Below are 22,665 nucleotides of genomic sequence, written 5' to 3'. Positions count from 1 at the left end.
CGACGATTGTTATTCTTTCTCTCTAACTTTCAAATAACTTACACATACTAGTATACTGCGAACTCACACAATACTTGCGCTCAAATGTAATATCAATAAATATGTAAACTGAGGTACATGCTATACAGAAATAAACTGTATATGGGAAATATATTATCTGAGAAAAAATCATCTGCTTTTCCACCATCTCTAATATATATATATATAATATATATATATATATATATATATATATATATAAATATATACATACATACTATACATATATATATGTATATATATATATATATATATAATATATATATACACACATATACACACACAATATAATAAACATTTATTAATATGGTAGCATCCATCACCAAAAGCCTGGACACTGCTAATAAATTGTTGCTGTGCATATATATATATATATATATATATATATATATATATATATATATATATATATATATATATGTGTGTGTGTGTGTGTGTATATATATATATATATATATATATATATATACATATAATAATACTGAGAGATACAAACAGATATACATTATATACACAAACATATATACGCACAAACACACACATATATTTAGTATATAATATGTTATTGGGTAACCACTTAGAACATTTTTGACAAAATGAGAGAGAGAGAGAGAGAGAGAGAGAGAGAGAGAGAGAGAGAGAGAGAGAGATAATAAAAAGAAGGTCATATGTGTTTGAATGAACGATTACAAGCTATGCGGCACAGAACACTGTGGAGGGGAAGAATCAGGTGGAAAAACGGTCCCAGTTATATATTATCAACTGTGAATAAAAAAAAATATATCAATGATCATGACATAAGATTATACAAAAATGATCTTAGAAAGGCCACATTGACTGATATTAGCCATAAAATACATATAATTTTATACACCTCACTTGAGGAAGTGACTGAAGCTGTCGGTTATGTAAATGAATGCGCATCATCTAATTTTCTACCTACATTCCTTTCACAGACATATATATGATCATACTGAATACATGCATACATACTGTATCTACAGCATTCCAACCTAATGAAAGTACAGGCGAGCGTACATGTCGAACAACGACTTGAAGGCAATGGAAGCAATTACTGAAACACAGCTTTAAACGAACAACCAGTTTACCAATATGCTCCTGTATCAAAATGTGCATTAGCAGCACTTTGACGTAAGCTCGCTAAATGAAGCAATCTTGCAGCCGGTGTTATTGCGTACAGTACACCAACATTATCGTCATTTGGTGCATAACGCGGAATGACATTACACAGTTGAATACCTGGATAAGCATCAATGTATTTGTTCGGCTAAGTATCCCTGTTAAAGTAGTCCTGATCTTATCAGCAAAATGAAAAATCAGATCATGTTGTACTGATATGAAAAATCACGATGCTTGTTTAACATAAACAGCACCAACTGGCAACAAAGAATGAAAGAACTTCGTATATACATTATGTTTAACTGATGTCTTTGCTATTTGTTATAAAATTATAATTCAGTTTGAATCCACAAATTCTTCGGAAATAATCACCAGTCTCAATGTCACAACAAGGGTGCACCAACTTATGTAAAGCCATTCCTTCTCTCTCTCTCTCTCTCTCTCTCTCTCTCTCTCTCTCTCTCTCTCTCCTCTCTCCTCTCTGGTCTTCTCTCCTCTTCTCCCCTCTCCTACTCTCTCTCTCTAACAATCAAGTTCGGTCTGTTTCTCTCATTGTCTTCTTCACAAGTATATGCTAAACCGAGATGACAAAAAAATTAATAATTTCGTACTACTGCAACGCAGACAAAAGAAGAAAAGAATAGGAAAAAATACAAAGAGAAGGAAAAAATCACTTGTATATCGTCAAAATATTTCCTTCCCAAGCTAAAAGTGAGGTTTTTTTCCCCTCGATAGCCTAAAAACCTCATTTTTGTTAATCATAAGCCCACTCCAAAGGGAAAACGGAAACGGATATCAATTGTCTGTTTTACATCTAATGAGATAACTAATGATGAACCCTCTCCGACGAAACTGACAAACCCGCACACGAGGGAATGGATATATCCGCAGGAAAAAAAATTAACATTAAAAACTAATCCTGATAAACTAATGATAACAAAAAGGTCAGACTTGAGGAAAATATATGTTTGATAAGATACTGACATAATAAAATCAAAATAAAAGTATACTAAAATACTGAAATCATCATGGAACGGTTTTCAGACGCTCATGGGGTTAGAAAAAGAAAAAAAAAATTATCTTCAGCTATGTCATCGCTATGTCCTCAAGGTGCTATTTTTGCACTGTGTCTAAGGCATCATTTATAAGGGGTCAGACGGATTATGTGGAATGCGAATGAACGAATCAAGTTAAAATACAAATGAACAGAATTTCAATCCAAAAATCGAACACAGCAAAATAAAACTATGTAAATGCTGACCGACTAATAAACAAGCGATTATTGTTGCAATTTACTTCTGATATTAATTCTTACGAATTACGGAAAAATTATATATTCGCATACTTGACGGCGGATTTAATGTTTCAGTAGCTGGTTTCAAAGCAATTTTTAAAAATTCTGCACATCCCAATTACTGATGGCTTAGCTGGACGTAATGGTCAAGATCGTTATAGAAAGACGACTCAGAATAAATTAACAGAGACAATGCTTCCAAATCATGGGAGTTGAATTTTGGATGCTATGGAGACGCAGGTTACGTTTGGGAAAGGGGCATCATCTCTATAACCAACGATTTTCTAGAATGAAAAAGTTTTATTTACGAACTGACAACGCTTAAAAACGTATGCTTTACGGCATAAAAACATATGGAAATTCATCTCACTTGAAATGTAAAATTACAAAGCATCGTAAGCAAAATACAATACAGAAAATATAATTACTCTACGAGCAACCACAAGCTTTGGGGAAATCATTCAACTGACGCTAAAGCTTTTCTAAAAAAGGGAAAAGGAAAAAATTAACAATTGACGTCATTAATGACTAAGGAAATGGCATGGCAACATGGCATTTTTCTTTGTTCTCTTTTACAATCGGGCCATAACACACCTGACGCTCGATGAAACCAGACAATCCGATTTTTTTTCTCTTCCGAAAAACACTGCAGTTAAATTATCAGCGGTTGAAAATATAATTTCTCTTCTTTCATTTTACGTACAGACACATCAGTGGTTGAAAATATAATTTCGGTTCTTTAGTCTTACGTACAGACACAAAGGCCTAAAAAACATATATTATACAAGTATTTATACCACGTAACACAGGCCTAAAAACATACACGTATATCATACAATTATTTACACCACGTAACACAAAGGCCTAAAAACATATATTATACAAGTATTTACACCAAATAACACAAATTCCTAAAAACATATCATACAAGTATTTACACCACGTAAAGTCCATGACATACACTGGATTATCATTGCTCTGTACGATGACATAGTTCAGCTTCATGAATTCACCATGAACTCTATAACTAAATGAATTAAGACTGTAACCTAGGAATGCTGCGAATGCAGCATTCCTGAAGCTGGCTGACATGAATGAAAAATAAGGAGAAGAATCATGATAGCAGGTTCTAATTAGTCAACAGTCCATCGAATCCATATTCAGCAAACAAAATTCTCTCCGTGACAAGGAAAATTTCTTTATCTTACAGAACAATGTCTATACTTTGCTTGGCAAACAAAAACTGGAACATCGTCCACCCTTAACATCCATACCGTTAGTTTTTTGTACAAATAACTCAATAAAACGTTTCATCTGCAGGACATACAGGTGTGTGGTCGACTCTGTTAAATTTGAGTGGAGATCCATCTACTCTCACTGACGCTACACATAGTTTTGAAAATTTATTTATGAATATTTGTATCAATTCAGCTATCTTGGGTACTTGCATGATACATCCTGAAGAGATTGTTCAACAATTACTTCTCATAAAAATCCATCTAAAACTTAAACTGATAAAACACGAACTAGAGAAGTATGTGTGTGCGTGTGTGTGAGAGAGAGGAGAGAGAGAGAGAGAGAGAGGCAGCGTTAGAAAGGGCAAGCAAAGTAAAGTAATTCCGCCCTCCATCTTCCATCCCTGTACAAAGAATACGGTGACTTTTCTCCCTAAAATAACATCAGCTGGGGGATTGTGGAACAGCTGTGGCGTTAAAGTGGGAACGTCAAAGCCATCTACTTTCTGTGCAATTCGCGGCAGTCTTTCAACAATTGTTCATAACGTCTATTCTTTTCTGAAATTTTCATCATTTTTCCCTCTTTTTTTTTTTCCAGGAAAATTCTGAGGGTAACGAGTTTGTTTTTCTGTTGACGCTCAACTCGCTTTCCAGACATTTGACGCATTCTAATGACGTGCATTCAGTATTCAGCCCTCAATACAAACCCCACACCAAACCCTTACTCACGTTCAGGTATTTAGTGTTCTATTTATTTAAGTCCTGCCATGTGTTCCTCTGTTATTTCTCTGTTTTAGTGTTCCGTTCTCTTGTCAGAATGTTTCGCGTCAATCCGAAATTTCCTGTTCAGATAACATCATATTCAGAGGCAACCACATCTGCTTGAGGTTTAAAGAATTTTTATTTCATTGAAATAGTTTTAAATAAAAAAAAAAAAAAACTCCAAAGAAGTAACATTATATCTTTACGTACAGCAAACTAAGACCAAGTGGGAAACACACACAGATAAAATATTTCAAAAAACTACACAACTATAAATATCCATACTTACCCTTCTGTATGTGAAAATAATGGGGGTCGGAGCCCCCCGCCCCTAAAGCCTCCGGTATAACCATATATTTGATCCTCCTCTGCATCGCTTAAACAACTTGATGGCTGAAAGAAAAAAAGGATTAAATTATTTTTAATTCAAGTTTAGGAACAAATCATTTAGTGAACGACAAAAATTTGCTCAACAGATTGTTACTATGGCTAAGAGAGATTACAACATATAATAATAATATTATTACATAATAATAATAATAATAATAATAATATTAAAACCATTCTTATCTTCACTATTAGTATCATTTTCATCTTTTTCCTTCTTCACGCCATTATCATCGTCATTACCATCACCACCGCTATTGTTATTTTCAAATATAAAGGACAGAAACGAGTACCTTTAGCAACATGCACCAACAGAAAAATATCCTTGCAAGGAAAACTGAGGAAGAACTCTCAGATTCTACTGTCATTAACATCCGTCATATTGGGAAAACAATCAATATGACCATTAAGATGACAGCAATGCAAATGAAACAAAGATGAAAATGAGGAATCCCAGAGTTGGGGGTCCGAGGGGAAGTTGAAGAGAAACAATCGGCGACGCAAAATCAATTCCAAATCACATTAATATCACAGGAAAAGAACAATATCATTATGGGAAAATGTATGATTGCCAAAAAATAATAACATTACAAAATAACCCAATGGACTGCTAATTCATTTCAATCCCAATTACAGCTAAAAACAATGGGATTCATTTTCTCTCCATCAATGGCGAAAAACTGCGTGGAGTGAATTTCCCCTAATTAAAACATCATCAACTTGCCAAGAGCAGGCGCTCTATTCACCAGTAAATAACCACAAACAATAAATATACTAATATTCCTCTTCATACCAGACGCCATCGCAATTCAAAACTCTCAAGTGTTACGGAACAAAATAGAAATATGTCTTGAGACCAATGAAAGCGGTGTGGGGGTTGGGGGGGTGAGAGGGCCGCTGGTATTTAGCACTGAGTGCCGCCGCCGGAAGTCCATTTGAGATGGCAGTTGTTAAGTCACAAGCGAGGCAAGTCAGTTCACAGAGAGAGAGAGAGAGAGAGAGAGAGAGAGAGAGAGAGAGAGAGAGAGTGTCTGCCTCTCTGTCTTTTACAGAAAACAGGAAGCACGGTGTGCAAGGTATGAATAAGGTGACTGAGTTCTCCCTGGTTGTTTACTTGTCTTTTTGCCCATTTCTCTCAAGGGCCAGAAATTGCGAGGAGGTAAACTATGATGAATATCTTCTCTCACACAAACCAGCAAAGCTGGTGTGGTAAAAGATGAGTGAATGCCTTTCTCTCTCTCTCTCTCCTTCCTCTCTCTCGTCTCTCTTCTCTCTCCTCGTCTTCCCTTCAGACACCAGTACAAAAATACAGGGGAAACCGAAATAGAAGAAAAGTAGTTGGGAAAAAACAGAAAAACTTTGAAAAAAACTGGTAAACGAATTCTCAGTGAATGTGAAGGGGCCCAGAGGAGAGAACGAGAGCGAAAAAAGGACTTGGAATACAAGGGGAAAAATAAGTAGAAATACAACAGAGGAAGTCATTCTCAGCCGAACGTGATACCCTATCTTCCATTTCGCAACGAGTGCAATCAAAAATCGCTTTTTATCTTAGAAGAATGAAACGCCGCCCATTAACAACAACAACAACAACAAAAACAAGAATAGCAATAATAATATCAACAATCTCAATAAAAGCAATATTAATAACACTCAAAATTATCTGACAATCTCTAATAACACAAAAAAGAAAACATTGGTAGTTCACGAGGTACAGGGTGACTCAAAATAACCACTTCTCAACACAAAATGTTAAGAAGGAAAAGCTCTTATGTTTTTCTACCAGATATGTCACAGTGATTCGCACGCATCACCAGTAGCCGTCCATTACTTCTTCAGTAGTTCTTTGCTCACATATGTAGCACGAAGGAGCTCTCCTATATTTGTTCCTAATCATTAAAACAATTTACAGACCCGACAGATATACTTTGTATTATGTTTTTATTCTCTATGGATGACTGATTTCCAGTTCTAAGGAGACTGTTAGCTTGCAAGAAAGAAAACCGTGGAACAGTAACAAAACTAATCCTAAATATCAACTATTAAACCTCTTTTTCTTATAAGCATGTAATAAAGAATTCTTTTTAAGCCACAACAACACTCTTCGACTGAAATAAAGGTTTCCTTCTAAATAGGTAAGAACCGATAAACATAAAAGAAATAAGTCTCCTACCATGTCTACTCTCGTTTCTTAAGAGAGAGAGAGAGAGAGAGAGAGAGAGAGAGATGATTGACCAGAAAATCAATGATACTAATCTTCGTATACTACACGAACTTTAAATACGAGAGAGACCCGGAGAGCGAAGCTTCTTACTCGGCCTCACGCGTAAAATGACAAAATTTCTAGACACATAATGGATGTCTCAGAATACAATAAACGTTGAATAATTTAAAGCCTCCCGAGAGGAAAATCTTAAAAGACTCCCGAGTAATTAGGGGCTTGTGGCGTGCCTAAGTATTCAGTCGCTATTCAACGCAGGAAAAATAAGTTCGCTGCAACGAACACTGAAAGCAACTAAATACTCAGGATTCTGGCCAAGAAACGAAAATAAATTGAATCCAGCGACCAGGAACGCGTCCCATCTGGCGATTTCTTTTTATTATTACAATCATCCTATCACCATCAGGCGGACGATAAATCTCGGCATCCTTCTATCGCTTTGCTATTCCTTGTCTCTCCTCTGCCTCCTCCACTCCTCTCTTTCCCCTGTATCTATGTCAACTTACACAGCATACATTTTACAAGACGGAACATCGTGGTGTCAGTTTGCCCTGCAAATATGATAGAACTTTTTTTTTTTTTATCTCTCTCTCTCTCTTAAGGGCGTCGAATTCTCTCTTACTCAACCAGCTGTTATTCTTCTGTTCATCCTTTCGACGACAGAGAGAAAATTCATCAGTTAATGAACATCGTGAATGCAAAGCCTCAACTCCTCAGCCAGAGTTCATGGTGACTGACTTCATTCAACCTCAAGTGCTACATTGTGAACTGTATGCGTGTATGTATACTTACACATATATTTTACACATATATATAGTGTACAAACACATACAGTATATACTATGTATATATATACACATACATACATACATACATGCCTTGATGAAATCTTATTACTTCTATAGGAGAGATGTGAAGGGTCTGAGTTCCGACGGCAAACATCAGGGGGAAAATTTATTATAAGGCTGAAGATCGTAGGAACACCGTAATGTAGCTGCCCTAGTTGCTACTTGACTCTCCCGATAAAGAATTCAAGGACAGAAAAAGAAAAATGGCAGAAAGAAGAAGAAGAAGAAAGGAACACTTTTAGCGGTAAAAGGGGGGAAGGATGGTAGAAAGACTCAAAAAAAGATGAACAGAACATACAGGAATTGATAAACGATGATGAGGTAGGCCTACGGGTAAAGGAGCGATTTTCAACATCATGTAAATCAAATAAAGATAAAAAAGCAAAATGAATAACGATCAATAACGGTAAAAGGACGTTGAAAAAAAATTTATGCCAAAATATTCCAGTTAAGCCAAGCTATGGTGATCATTTTTGGGGTGAAAATTCAAAATAATACTACGGAGTAAAACCGAAAAATACGAATGTTGGTAAGAGCACTGAATAGTAGTCTTTAAAATGTGAAATAAATCAGGAAAACTACATGTCGATGTTGCTTTGGCAATTTCCTCTACAAAACGAAAATTAAATATTTTTTTTATTAAAAAACAAATGGAATTATAGCCGATGCTCCCTCCCAAATTCTAGACCTATAGTAAAAAAAATCGCAAGTTAATCCAATCAATGAAGCAAAGGCTGGAAGTTTAAATTCCTAAACATCAGCAAACATTTTCGCAAAGGCAAAACGGCAAAATCCGATATTTCTTCGCCTCACAGAAAATTCCCAGGATAAAATTAGACCACATACAATGACGGTAAGAGCTTAACATTTCTACAAATACATCCATGGTCCTTTCAGTGCAGCAATATAGAAGGCATTCATTTCAAGTCAAAGCAGACAACTCTAATATAGCTGGTTCTCATTCCGCAAATATCAGTAATCTATTTGCTGAGAGATGGACAGACAAGGCACAGTAAAAGGATAAAATATAATCATCAAAACATCGAACAGGTGATTTAATATACGCTCAGTTCTCCAACAATCGTAGGCCAAGACGCATTCCGATTCCTCCAATTCTTAGCATAGTATTTTACAAAAGTACAACCCTCAGTACGAGATAAACTTCAAGAAAATTTTCACAAACAATGTAATTCTCCAAAGTACACTTCCATTCATTTCAGTTATCTAACCTGTGCTCTGAAAAAGATGAGAGGGTGTAAGTAGATTCCTGGTAAACGAGACAAAAAAGAGGAATAAAAAAAACCACGCACACATACACACACAAAGCGAGAGAGAGAGAGAGAGAGAGAAACCGTAAGTCATGCTTAAAACTCGATAAACCTATTACCTCTCTATGCTGATTCCTGGTAAATTTACACACTCAAAAACTGAGAGACAAGAGGGAAGAGAGAGGAGAGGAAGAGAGGAGAGAGAGAGAGAGAAGAGAGAGAGAGAGAGAGGATTACTGGCCCCGCGAACTTTCAAGTCCAAGTAAAAAGCGTGGGAGAAAGAGGCAGGACAAAACATTAAAACGACAAAAGCAACACTTCCACGAACCAAGAAGAAGGCAAACATACAATAAATGCTAAGCAAACATAAGACGTAAACAAACACCGAAGCCTTAAGGCAGTATACACGCTCACAAACAAACACAAAAACAAACAAACACACGCACAAACACATACACATACGAGATATTTACGCACGCAGGCAAACGAGAAACATGCATGAAATGTCAATCAATCACTATACATACACAAAATAAAGCTAGAGTATTTAGGGGAGAGAGAGAGAGAGAGAGAGAGAGAGAGAGAGAGAGAGAGAGAGAGATTTTACCAGATACTTGTCTTTGTGAAAGAAAGGTACGAAAATGTTCGCAGTTGGAACGAACCTTCACATTTCGTTCCATGTAAAAAGTTTTACAATTAAAGATTTTTAATCGAAATCGCAGCCTGCTAAGTTAGAACAGGAGCTCCCCGATATAATACTCTTCATATTGAAACCTTGAACAGTGGAAGATAAAACTACAAAGACAACGTCACGTGATGTATAAAACCACATTCTTACAACATAGATTTCTTACAGTGTGTGAGAGAGAGAGAGAGAGAGAGAGAGAGAGAGAGAGAGGTACATACACGTTGATATTTTTTCATCTCTTTCTCTGCCTGCAAAATGACAAAGAGAGAGAGAGAGAGAGAGAGAGAGTACATACATGTTGATATTCTATCACTTCTTTCTCTACCTGCCAAATGAGAGAGAGAGAGAGAGAGAGCGCGGTCCAAAATTATAATGTGAAGCCTTGAGGCAACAGTTTTGTACCTGCCACTCGAGACCGACCTTTGCTTCTCAAGACGCGCATCTCGACATGAGAAGCTGCTGCTGCCCCGAGACCAAGAAACCGACTCCTAAAGCAGAAGAATAAGACGATGATGATGATGAGGGCGACCGAGATAGAGGAAAGAAGTGAGAGCAGGAAGCAAGTCTGAAAAAGGAGTCTCTCTCTCTCTCTCTCTCTCTCTCTCTCTCTCTCTCTCTCTCTCTCTCTCTCTCTCAAAGTTAAGAAAATTGCGGTTCTTTCCACGATATAAGTGATATTGGAGAAGAGAGAGAGAGAGAGAGAGAGAGAGAGAGAGAGAGAGAGAGAGAGAGAGAGAGAGAGAGAGACGTTGAAGAGATAAGACTATATCAAAAGATACACAGAAGGTGGGCGTCTTATGAAAAAGGGTGGGATGGGCGGTGAGGAAGTGGGTCGTTTGTAGAGAGAGAGAGAGAGAGAGAGAGAGAGAGAGAGAGAGAGAGAGAGAGAGAGAGAACGACCAGGTCAAATAGAGCTCTGTAAACAGTCGATATTCAAAACGAAAATGTGAGAGCGAATAATTTAGCAGTGGCATTATATATTCAATAAGCTTTATAGATTTCATTGCATATCAAGAGTAATTTATTTACGTAACGCATTCAGTCCAAATCTAACAAGCATTATCAAGCATGGTAATGCCTGAGAATGAGTGTTTAGAGTTATTTGCACTTCCGCGTAACCACATTATCTCCAGTTACGTGAAATATTCATTGAAATACACTAGCAATGCACAACATTTTCAGAAAGATATATTTATAGTTTTACATTCATTCATTATTCATACAAAGGGAAATTGTTTTAAAATATCTCCGCATCGATTCTGATACGGGAATGAATATGGGGGATTTTTAAAATCTTGATGGGCACATGTTTATATAAGGGTTAAAAATGATTACGTATGACACATTGTATTTTATCAATTGTTGTCACAGTCTTTAAATTAAAAAAAGTAATGGCAATGAAAATACGAAAAAAAATGCATTTGGTAATCTGGAATAAGTAATTTTAATAAAACTGCACTAGCAAACATCAATCATTTTTTCGATTAAATATCACTGAAAAATGATTATATATCTATTATCCGAAGCAACGAATGTCAAAACTCAGAAAAACCTTAATCTTCTTCAGATAAAATAATTTTACGCCGTACCATCGATGGTGATTTACTAACTAAAAACACACTACTTGGTAAAGGGCTATCACCTGCATTGTCCAACATAAATAAATGAATTGGCAACCTACAAACTCGATAGTTACCAATGTAACCGATTCGGAATTGGGTAGGAACATTCAATGGAATGAAAATAGAAATACTGTCTGTTTACGGACCTTTAGTTTATCCCAACTACACGAAACGGAAACAACTGAGGACCAGGGAATTAAACCTAAAACGCTAGGATTGTAAATCGTGACGTAAACCATTTTTAGTAGAAATTAATGGTACTTTACAATGAATGAAAGCAACAAACTATCTGGAGCCATAGAGACAATCCACAGAAGACGAGGAAGTGATTATAAGGTTTAAATTGTTGAAAGCTGTAGTCATTGCGTAATTTATAAGAATAAACAAGTATTTTTTCCCTACATTGATCCTAGGGCTGAGAGAGGTTATTGCACTCCAAGACATAGCTAAACAACACGCCATTACCTCGGAACGCCGAAATAAATCAAACATAATGCAAGAGAGAAAAAATGATGCATGGAAGTTACAGAGCACTTATTTAAAATGTCACGAAAAGAATGGGATTGGTTGTCATTCAAGATTAAGTCAAAGCTTATTATATTTAATAATAATCTATCATTCCTGCTTCCTCTCTGTAAAGGAATTGAGACACCACCCAGTAACAGAAAGACAGAGGCAGACGGGAAAACTAATGAACACACAGTACAGGTCGAGAACAGTTGCTTATTGAAACGTTCTTAATCAAAAAAACATTGCGCCCTTTAACCATGAAAATTACCCAAGAATCTTTAAGATGTGCAAGTCAATCATAGATACATTTGAACATCATATGCAAACGGATTACAGCATCCATGGGTCATTCCCAGTTAAAAAGCAACATAACCACAAATGGGCCCTGGAATATTCAGACGTAAATTGCAGGGACCTCCTAAGTAAATTTGAAAATATGGAATAATATCTATAGGAAAGCACTTCAGGAGCAAAAAGTGCTGACTCCAAAATTACGAAGGTGAGAAATAGCTGTATGTTTGAGAGATGAAACCACAATGGCAAAGAAAGTATTCGCTTCAGATGTGAATATCTAACTTTTCGGCATCCGTCTAAAAACAAAGTAGAAGAACAGGAAAATCTTCCTGCTAGAGTTGATCCTGAAGGGTCTAAATACAGAATTGGGTGATTCTTTTTTGCCTAAATGATTAATAAAAGCCTATGACTTACCATTATCAGAGAAGGCAGGGAAATGCTCAATGCTCAATAATTAATCATGATTTATAACGAAAATATAAACATAATATTATCTACGGTTGGAGGGATTATACCCTTCAGTTCTTTTACTTGCGGCAATAATTCCAAAGACGTCAGAAAGTGAATACTTGTGTGACACCACCTTGATGCACAGAAGAAACAAAAAGACTATACCAAGGTGACTATGAATTCAACTTCAACATACAGCAAAAACTTTCATCTCATTTACGACTCCACTGACTGTTACTGAACAAACCGAGTTTAAACTGTTGAGTGTTTTATTACTAAATCGCCGTCTTATAACAAAAGCTTGCTTGAAAACAGATCCGTCACGGAAGTACATTTAACTAAAACAATAAGATAATGCTGACACAAGAAATCATTAAACAAAAGGGAAATGGAAAAATGATCTTCGTCCTACTAACTTTTTCCTAAGAAAATCCTTCACAATATCCAACACCATAATTTACGACAATATACCGACCTCCGCCTTGCTACCTTTTTAACACTAAAAATAAAATTCCTGAGAGAGTCTACGATAATATCAAATTCCCGACAAACGTAGTGTTCAAGAAATTTACCATTATTTAACAGACCTTTCAGTGTTAAAGTAAGTAATAATTTCAAGTCTAAATTTGCTCAAATCAACAGCAAAAGCACTTAAATAAACACGTACCTATGTACATTCGCCATACATGTACTCAAACATTACGTTACAAATGTCCTTTGATATCCAATTCGCTCTACCTCACAATCAATATATTATCATATGTGTTAACCGAGGGGGAATTTTTTTTAGTTGATAATAATTTCTCCTCTCGTGGATTCGAACCAGGGCACTAAGGAGAAATCAGGACTTAATTGACGTCACCCACCAGGCCAACAAGTTGTTGGCCTGGTCGGTAATGTCACTGAAGTCTTGATTTCTCCTCTGTGCCCTGGTTCGAGTTCACGAGAGGACGAAATTATTATCAACTAAAAAAAAAAATTCCCCTCGTTAACACATATGAAAATATATAAATTCCAAGGTAGGGCTAATTGAGTATTAAAGAATATTTGCAGCTTAATGCATGTATATGAATCATGGTGATGTGATAAAAATGATCATATATATATATATATACATAAGTATATACATAAGTAAATACACACCCACACGCATACGCCAATATATATAATATATATTTTATATAATATATATAATATATATATATAATATATATATCTATATATTATACAAGAATATATATATATACACATAAGTATATGCATAAGTAAATACAACATCCACACGCATATATATATATATATATATATATATATATATATATATATATATATATTATATATATATATATATATATATATATATATATATATATAAAGCACTATCACGAACAGAACATATATCCATTAATATTCACTAATAAACACAATCTCTGGGGCAAGTACCTTTGACCATCCACAATCACCTTGTGAGCTGAAAAGTATTTGAAACCAAGAAGATTCCAGCAAGGGTAAGGATTTTTTTTCTTTTTCGTCTCTCTCTTTCTCTTTTATCCGTGGCGTCCCACTTCCCCATTTTCCAAGTTGTCCCAAAGTTTAAAGTTACTCCTGGCGGATACGCTGCGGTGACGCACAGACTAAACAAAATTTCCGGCAAAATCTCGTACTTAAAACTTGGGCTATTCTTCTTCGGCATTAAGCAACTGGAGAACTTTTTTATCCAATTCCTCTTCCCTTCTTCCTCTTCTTCTCCATTCCCATCTGGGAGGATTCAAGAAGGCCTTGGTTTTAGATGTGAAAGACCAGCGTCTCGAACATATGAATGCGCTAACTACCTCTTAATGAAGTGCACTGTCTTGGTTTTAAAGCCAGATTCTTTTGTCTACCAGTCTTATGTGTCTGAAGAAAAAGCGTTATTATTATTGTATGTATGTATAAGTATATATGTATGTTATATTGTATGTAGTATATATATATATATATGTAATATATATATATATATATATTAATGTAACACTATATCCATGCTAAACTGCTAGATTACAATAGAACTAACAGGATCAACAATTTTTCCTGATCAGAGAGAGATAGACTGTTAAATCGTACGATTGGAAAACTTTTTGGCCTTTTTCCAATTGTACGATTCAACACGTCTATCTCTCCCCGATCAAGAGGAGTCATTGATCCTGTTATATATATTGCAATCTAGCGGTTTAGCATGGATACAGAGTTCCTTTAAATATAAAATGGTCAATCCATACATTTCGATTAATACTGGAATTCTGAATCCTGGTAAATACAGCCTCCCAAGGTGTTGGTAAGGAATAAACCAAGAGCTAAAGGAGCAAAAGAAGACAGCGAGGGAGAAAGAGGTCGACTCTCAACAATAGTATAACAGTATAAACAACTATCATCACATAACCAAAAACTATTAATCATATGAGAAGCAGAACAAATATTGAAGTACTTGAAACGAGTGAAGGCCAGAGCCTGCGTTAACATGCGTGGATTCTTCCCATCACAAATTGGGCTGCATTTCAGACGTAAGTCATGATCAAGAGCCAGCAGATATCTACAAGACGTTTCCTGGAAGAAATACCACAGACGAAGAAGGCCGTAAGAGGAAGACTGCTAAATTTACAGAAATTTCTGCTTTCCTACTGGGCCTTCCTTGATTTACAGATTTTTAGAAAAAAAAATTTCACGCGGGTCTATAATTTCTCCTGACTGATAGCCAGAAATTCTGATGCAATATTTCCAATGTAGAAATCAATTGAAAACTGCGTTTAGCGCGTGATCGAAAGAGGCATTTCAGTTATTTATTGAGCTCACAATCTTTTCCAGCCCAGCCGGACCCGTTGGCTCTCATTGCATATAGTTGTTTTGAGTACTGCTGGAACAATATTTACTTCACAGAGGCAGTCACTGATGAAAGAGTGGTAGCAAGCGCAGTGATTTCAAATAAACTCAATAACTCTTCCATCTATATCCTTAAACAACGCTTTACCTATTTTCAACAACCTGAATTAACAACTGAAATCGGAAATAGTCAAATTCACAGGATGCACAAATCTACATTTCACGACTACGCAAAATCCTGAATTGTTATCTAAATGGAGACGTTTCTTTAACAAAGCGTTTTTATATCATTACACTGGCTGACCATTACAATTTTGAAAAGCTAAAATTTGTCTTCTGGTACCGAAGTTAGCACAGCACTTTGCATATGATATCCAAGCTTTTCGGCAACGCCGCTTGTCATTCTACGTTGATCCTGCCAGTCAGATGTAAGACAGATGTGTCCAAGGACCAGTGCTTTCCAAAAATCAATTAAACCCAGTAGTGGTTACAAAAAAAAAACTGGGGCATCATCTGCAGTGCTTATACCAACACTTCAATTGCACTATTTGTCACTGACAATTTGGTCCCAGACATTTATTCAACTGGAATCGGTTATCCACCTATATATAAAGGACTGCTACACAAAATGTTTTTAAACAATAAAAAATATAATGTTGTACCAATACGTAAAGCATTAATTAACATGATAATCAATATGCAAGGAGGGTACATATGCGGATGTTGATGAAAGCGACGAAGATACGGAATATTAATCCACATGTGTTGTAAAATACTGGATTATTTTCCTTTTGTAATAAAAAACTTACTTATTATTGAGTTAGTCAACCACGATTACCAAGTGCTGTATCTACTAACTTTGTATATTTTCACACTTGTTGCTTGCCTTTACTTTGGTGACAGCTAATTTCACAACTTGTTTAAATAAAATCTTTGACTAGTCATTTTCCGCAACAATATGAATAAATCCTAAGATATTGTGTGTTGTACATCTTACAAACAAAGATTTTCAATAAATGACATTTACACTTTGTAGTAGTTTTGTTTTGGTAACATGCATTAATGTGTCAAAGAAATTCATTTTCTAATTATGTATATACACAGTTATCAACTAGTCTTTGACCTCACTGAATTCTGGAATGTGAATGTTTTTTCCTCTTAATTGTTTTATAAGGTGGCACATAAAGTAGGTATAAAATGTCCACAAGAATTGCATTAAATCTTCAAGAAATTTTGACCAAAATTCCAGGATTTTTACCAAGAACAGATGGCGAAAGGGAAGAGAAATGAAGGAAATTGCCAATGAAGTGAAAAAAGTTAATAACGCCAACATTAAATGCTATAAAGCGCTAAAAAAACAATGTGTATATAATGTACATTCACACATCCACACACACATATACACATATACAATATAATTATATTAATATAATATATTATAATTCTAATATATACTAGCTCTATATATATAGTTATATATAACTATATATATACTTATTGTATATGATATTAGATTCTTTTTCCTATATTTAAAATGTATAAAGTTTCATATGCCGTCAGACTCTGACAAGTTTTAATGACGGTCTTAAAAGAGCCGTATTATTTTTTTGTTTTATCGGTAATGTTATGCTTTCAATAAAGTTCCTGGGAACTGAGGGTTTATACTCTATATTGGTCTGTTCATGTCTGGGATTGCGTAGTGATGTCATTGATGTCATTTGCTTTGGAAATTTTGAGGTTTTTTAATACAAGCACACGCATGCACACACAACATATAATTATATATATATATATAATATATATATATATATATATATATATATACATACATACATACATTATACTACGCAATCCCAGACGTGAACAGGACCAATATAGAGTATAAACTCATTCCCAGGAACTTTATTGAAAGCATAACATTACCGCAAAAAACAAAAAATAATACTGCTCTTTAAGACCGTCATTAAAACTTGTCAAAGTCTGACCGCATTTGAAACTTAATACATTTTAAATAGAGGAGAAAGAATCTAATATAATATTGACTATAAGCATACGACACACTCGAAACGGCTTTTGCAACGGTACACAAGCCATCAAAAGGATTCCATAAACTGGCATGATACCACGCCATTACGTCAATCTTAAAAACTACAGACTAAAAATTTCCCATCGACAAGGCAACTTCAATAAAAAGTAACGCGAACCCACACTTAAAATCCGCCATATAACTAAAATCATCTCCCCCTCCCCCCCCACCCGTCCCCCCGCCCTAAGAGGAGGAGGAGGCAAGGATTCAATACTTGAACATTACCGCTCAGAGTATATGCAACCAAGGATAAGGAAGAAGATGGGACAGGAGAGGGGGGGGGGGGGCCAAGAGAAAAAGAGAGAGGGGGGAGGGGAGGGTTTAGTTGATGGCACTGCAGGTATTGGAGGTGCCAAGTGAAGACTTCCAAAGCGCCATCTCTTTTGCGGACCCATCGTTCCCTAAAATTTCCCTGGGGATCCATTTCCAAAAATTGGAAAATGACGCATACCACAACAACACTATTGTATTTGATATGAAGAATAACAATAAAAATCTCCATGGCCTATTACACCGTGGAAGCAAGAACCCCACAATTTTTACAGCAGGGAGCTCTCATTTTACATGCAACTTCCATGAGAGAGAGTAGAGAGAGAGAGAGAGAGAGAGAGAGAGAGAGAGAGAGAGAGAGAGAAATGAACACATGATGAATGATACGTTCTTTCCTTTCAGCGCTAATGGGCATTTCCTCCTCATTTTCCACGCACATCGCACCACTCTAAGCGTTGGCTATCACTTCAAAATCAACTCGTCATATTTTCGTGCAGCTGGAGATACGCGTCGAACGGAAGACCGTTTTAGCACAGCCGCTTTCTCTTTCACACCTCCGCCATTCTAACAAAATCAACGTTTTAAGTACAGTTGAAGGCGCACGTTAGTCTGCAATATCATTAGGCCACATGTATGTGGCATTATAAATATTCCCAGACGTTGTAAAATACGACATTCTTCAAGTCTACCTTTTCTAATAGAGTGGCTGAACATCCAAATGCCCTTCACAACAGCAAAGGCCACAAACGCAATAAATTCCATTATATGAGAGATAAAATTACAGCCTTTGAACATAACTGGGCTATCACTAAAATTATATTAAATAATGAAATCAAACATTTTCCAAAAACATTAAACAGCACAACGGAAAAAACCGTAAAAAACCAAAGGTTTCTGAAATGGCTCTCTAATAGGTATAATATAACTACTCTGGTTTTCATTACTATTACTTATATACTTTTAAAATCTATTAGTTACTGGTACATTATCTCTTCAACAAAAAGCAAATATGGGTATCCTAATTCTTTTAAACACCCATAATGAAATCTCATTAATCAGAGTAGCTCACATTAAGATAAAGAATTTAGTTCTGACATTCGGTGAAAAAGTTCCATTGTTCTAACTGCGTATAAATATCAATATATACATAAAGACTATGCTCTTATAAATCACGCTAAAATAACAGCTATTATTAAGTAAAAATGGTAATGCTATGTCAATACGTATAACAGTTTCTGAAAAAAAAATTGAAATTCGTTATATGACATTATGTCACAAAGTTGATCATGTGCCACGGATGTTTTATCACTGAGTAACTTTTATCAAACTGATTGTAGGTACCAAAGCGTTCTGTGGATTAAGAATGCGCTAATTACACCGAAAGATATGAATTTTCTACCCCCAAAAAATACTGGACATTTATTTCTTGTCTTCACAACATGGCGATTTCCTCTCCAACTCCTCCAAAGGAAAAAGAAAAAATTCACACCAGAAATAAAATCGCCTTCAGCCTTGGTTCATGACTTGGCTGAACATACACACAAAATCTTTTGTTCTTCTGTCTAAAAGGGAGATAGAAAGCCACGAGGATTTGCTGGTTATAAAACCAAAGATTAAACACATGATAGCCAAAGAGATACCTTACAAATAAGGAAAATGTCACTATCAACGGCAACACTACTAATAAAAAAAAAATACGATTCATAATTGTCACCGTATGAGGGCATAAATCATCGGAAGATGAATGTTTCTCAACACGCAAAATTATTATTGTAAACGTTCACTTTAATTCTCTACTACTCTATACAAACCACTTTATTAACAATTTCGGAGAAAATTCCCATCCTGAGAGAAAGAACGACGTTTATATTATTTTTTCAGGTAAGGGGTACGTCCAACTTTCAGAATCTGTCACCGCCCCATACAATGGCTCCTGTATGGATCTCTATGACAAAATCCCGGCGTTAGGGGGGTTGGCCTATATATTACATTAATATGAAAAATCATTACGGTATCTTCTACGCTGAGAAGGGGAAAGCTAAATCAATGTTTGCTCTTTAACTTATAATATTAAGGAAGATTACGGCGATCGTATAATTTACTCTTTCACTCAAAACGACGGAACTAAGTGAATGGAAGTGAGACCAGTGTTTTAAGCAACATACTTAGCATGCTAAAATCTGAACGCAGGCATTATCCAGATATTAACCGTTTTTAAATAAAGAATAACACTTTTTGAAACTAAGAATAAATTGAGCTGAATGAGTACTAAAATGCCTAGTGAAAACGACACCCACCTCTATTTTCTTGGCAAGAATGCAAATTGCTGTGAAACAGCCCCAAATGCTGTGCATGGAATTCTTCACAATCGCACTCCAGTATTTATTGGTAATAGCCTCCTAAGAGCTTGAACACCCAATCAGACTGGCGTAAAAATCCTTCGAAATCGACCATGTATAAAAGAGAGAACGCTAGACAATTCCTCCAGTGCCTGCACACATATTTCCCCAGAGGTGGGAGTTTGAAGTTAAATTCCTAATACACATATCGACGTGGTAAAAAATATACTAGTTTAAATTCTACATATTATTCTCCCATGTATTATACATTATTTATTATATATATATAATATATATATACACACATATATATATATATATATGTGTGTGTGTGTGTGTGTGTGTGTGTGTGTGTAAAGAATACCGACATAAATTACCTAACAGGTATTCCAATGCGAAAAGAAACTGCCAAAGGTCTTTACGCATCTAAGATACAGAGTAGAAGCGAGACAGGAAAGTCGCACCAAAAAGGTCTTTGATGTAAATGTTACGGGAGAAGGGGAGAAGGGCAATAAAATCGACACCAAATCGTTGTAATGGCCTCCGTCCAATTTACAGAAGAGTTTTCTAAATTGGCTCCCGGCTCCTCGTCTACCAACACCAACTGCCGTGGATGTCATAAATACAACACTTAGAATAACACTCCCACCCGATTCCAATCAAGTTATACGACCAAGAATTCATAGAATATGGTTATGGCACGACGGCGGTATTCCCTCCAAAAGCATATCAAAAGCTTTGAAACAAAATGCGCGGGGTGGTTCAAGTGACTCACTCTTCAATCGTTGGACTGGTTTTCGCACTCAATCGGTTATAAATTTCGGCAAATTAAAGTGCGAGCGTATAAAAACGCACATTTCTTATTTCTTATTCGTACTAGCAAAGTACACGTGGCAAACAATTGATGAATTCAAACTCAATACTCTCTCGAAAGGCTGGGCATGTTGTTACATTGGTTTCGAAACAAAGGATGTGACGATTTCTTGGGCAGTAAATTACCTGATTCCATTTTCATTTCATTACCATTCCATTTTCTCTTATCCCGAGATCAAAAGACCACATAAAAAACGGATGCATTAAAGAACAGTTCTTAATACCTGCTAATAGAGGAAATAGTTCCGAAAGATCGCGTCAGCTTTTTTGCTGGGAGAAAGTATTGTTCCCAACGGAGAACATTTATTACGAATTAGTAACCACAAAGACCAACAAATACATAGAATCAAATGAATCAATGAATACATAATGGACCTCTCTTGCCCCATGCATAAAACAAGTAACAAAACCAGTACAGTGATTTTGCATTTCAATCTACAAACAATAACCCCAATGGCCAGTCCGATACAGACCGGTACGTGAACATTTGTATTAAATTAACTCGAGCTTCGGATCTGTTGTGTATCCTCCACGGGTAAATCCTGCCGCAAAACCTCCGTGTTTATCTTTCTTATTCTGTGAGGCTGGGCCGCATCTCCCGGCTCTCCTGGCACAAGCTTAAAAGGGGCTCAGTTTAAAAATCTCATTCCGGAATTGCTTGGGATAACACTTTATCTTGATAAATGAACTGTCTGTCTGTCTGTCTGTCTGTCTGTCTGTCTGTCTGAGAAGAATCCCCAAAGTATGGTGAATGATACATAAATCATCACAGGTCGCCTTTGGCCGTCGTCATGTGGGAAACAAAAAATATCTACATTTTCAATATAGTGGCAGAACGACAATAACCGTCACACCTCTGAAAATTTCAGTCTCCTTATTATCCCAAAGGTTTATCCTCTGGTAAATTTATTAACAAAGCACAAACCCTCCTGCATCTGCAACACAATCCAAGATGATCCCTCAAAAGTAAACCGTATCCTGCGTCTGTTGAAATGTCGCTAAAGCAAACAGGAAGAAGAGGAGCAAAACTACAGAAGGAGAAAGAAATGCTGAAAAAGTACACGAGTTCGATGAATTACAAATGAGGCCGAATATGGGCAAAGCGAAGGGCGAACACGAAAAGAAAAAAAATGAATCGGAAACCGAAGTCACATTTACTAAACATTCCCCGGAATCTAAAAATGTGATGACTACTTAACCACCAGTCAACCCTCTTTCTCAGGGTATGTAAGTATACAGGTAAACTGTTTCCCTCTACCAAATTTACATTTCTTTTCACTGACAAAAGCAAACTCTCCAAAATTTCACAAGGATGTCTTACGATTATTCTTTCTTTAAGCGAATATTCTCAAATACCCCTTTACTTCTGACTGCACAATAATGTACCCATTAAATATGCCGTCTGCATAGTAAAGTCACTTCTCATTCATAGAGAACACTAAATACGATATAATTATAGGCATAATATCAAACAGATTAATAACCC

The 22,665-nt window shown here is 35.9% G+C and overlaps 1 protein-coding gene across 5 annotated transcripts in view; it reads right to left on the bottom strand.

Annotated features, from left to right (window-relative positions):
• The window catches only part of LOC135220969 (uncharacterized), a 1,037,101-nt gene that overhangs the window by 301,229 nt on the left and 713,207 nt on the right, over positions 1-22,665 (bottom strand). For all 5 annotated transcript variants that reach the window (XM_064258641.1, XM_064258643.1, XM_064258642.1 and 2 more), the window contains one exon: positions 4,760-4,863. In XM_064258641.1, coding sequence (XP_064114711.1) covers positions 4,760-4,863 — 104 coding nt within the window. The remainder of the gene's footprint in view (positions 1-4,759; positions 4,864-22,665) is intronic.

The sequence above is a fragment of the Macrobrachium nipponense genome, chromosome 2 (genome assembly GCF_015104395.2).
Source record: "Macrobrachium nipponense isolate FS-2020 chromosome 2, ASM1510439v2, whole genome shotgun sequence".
Taxonomy (NCBI): domain Eukaryota; kingdom Metazoa; phylum Arthropoda; class Malacostraca; order Decapoda; family Palaemonidae; genus Macrobrachium; species Macrobrachium nipponense.
Note: the sequence above shows the minus strand (reverse complement) of the source record. Positions and strands in the feature narration are given on the sequence as shown.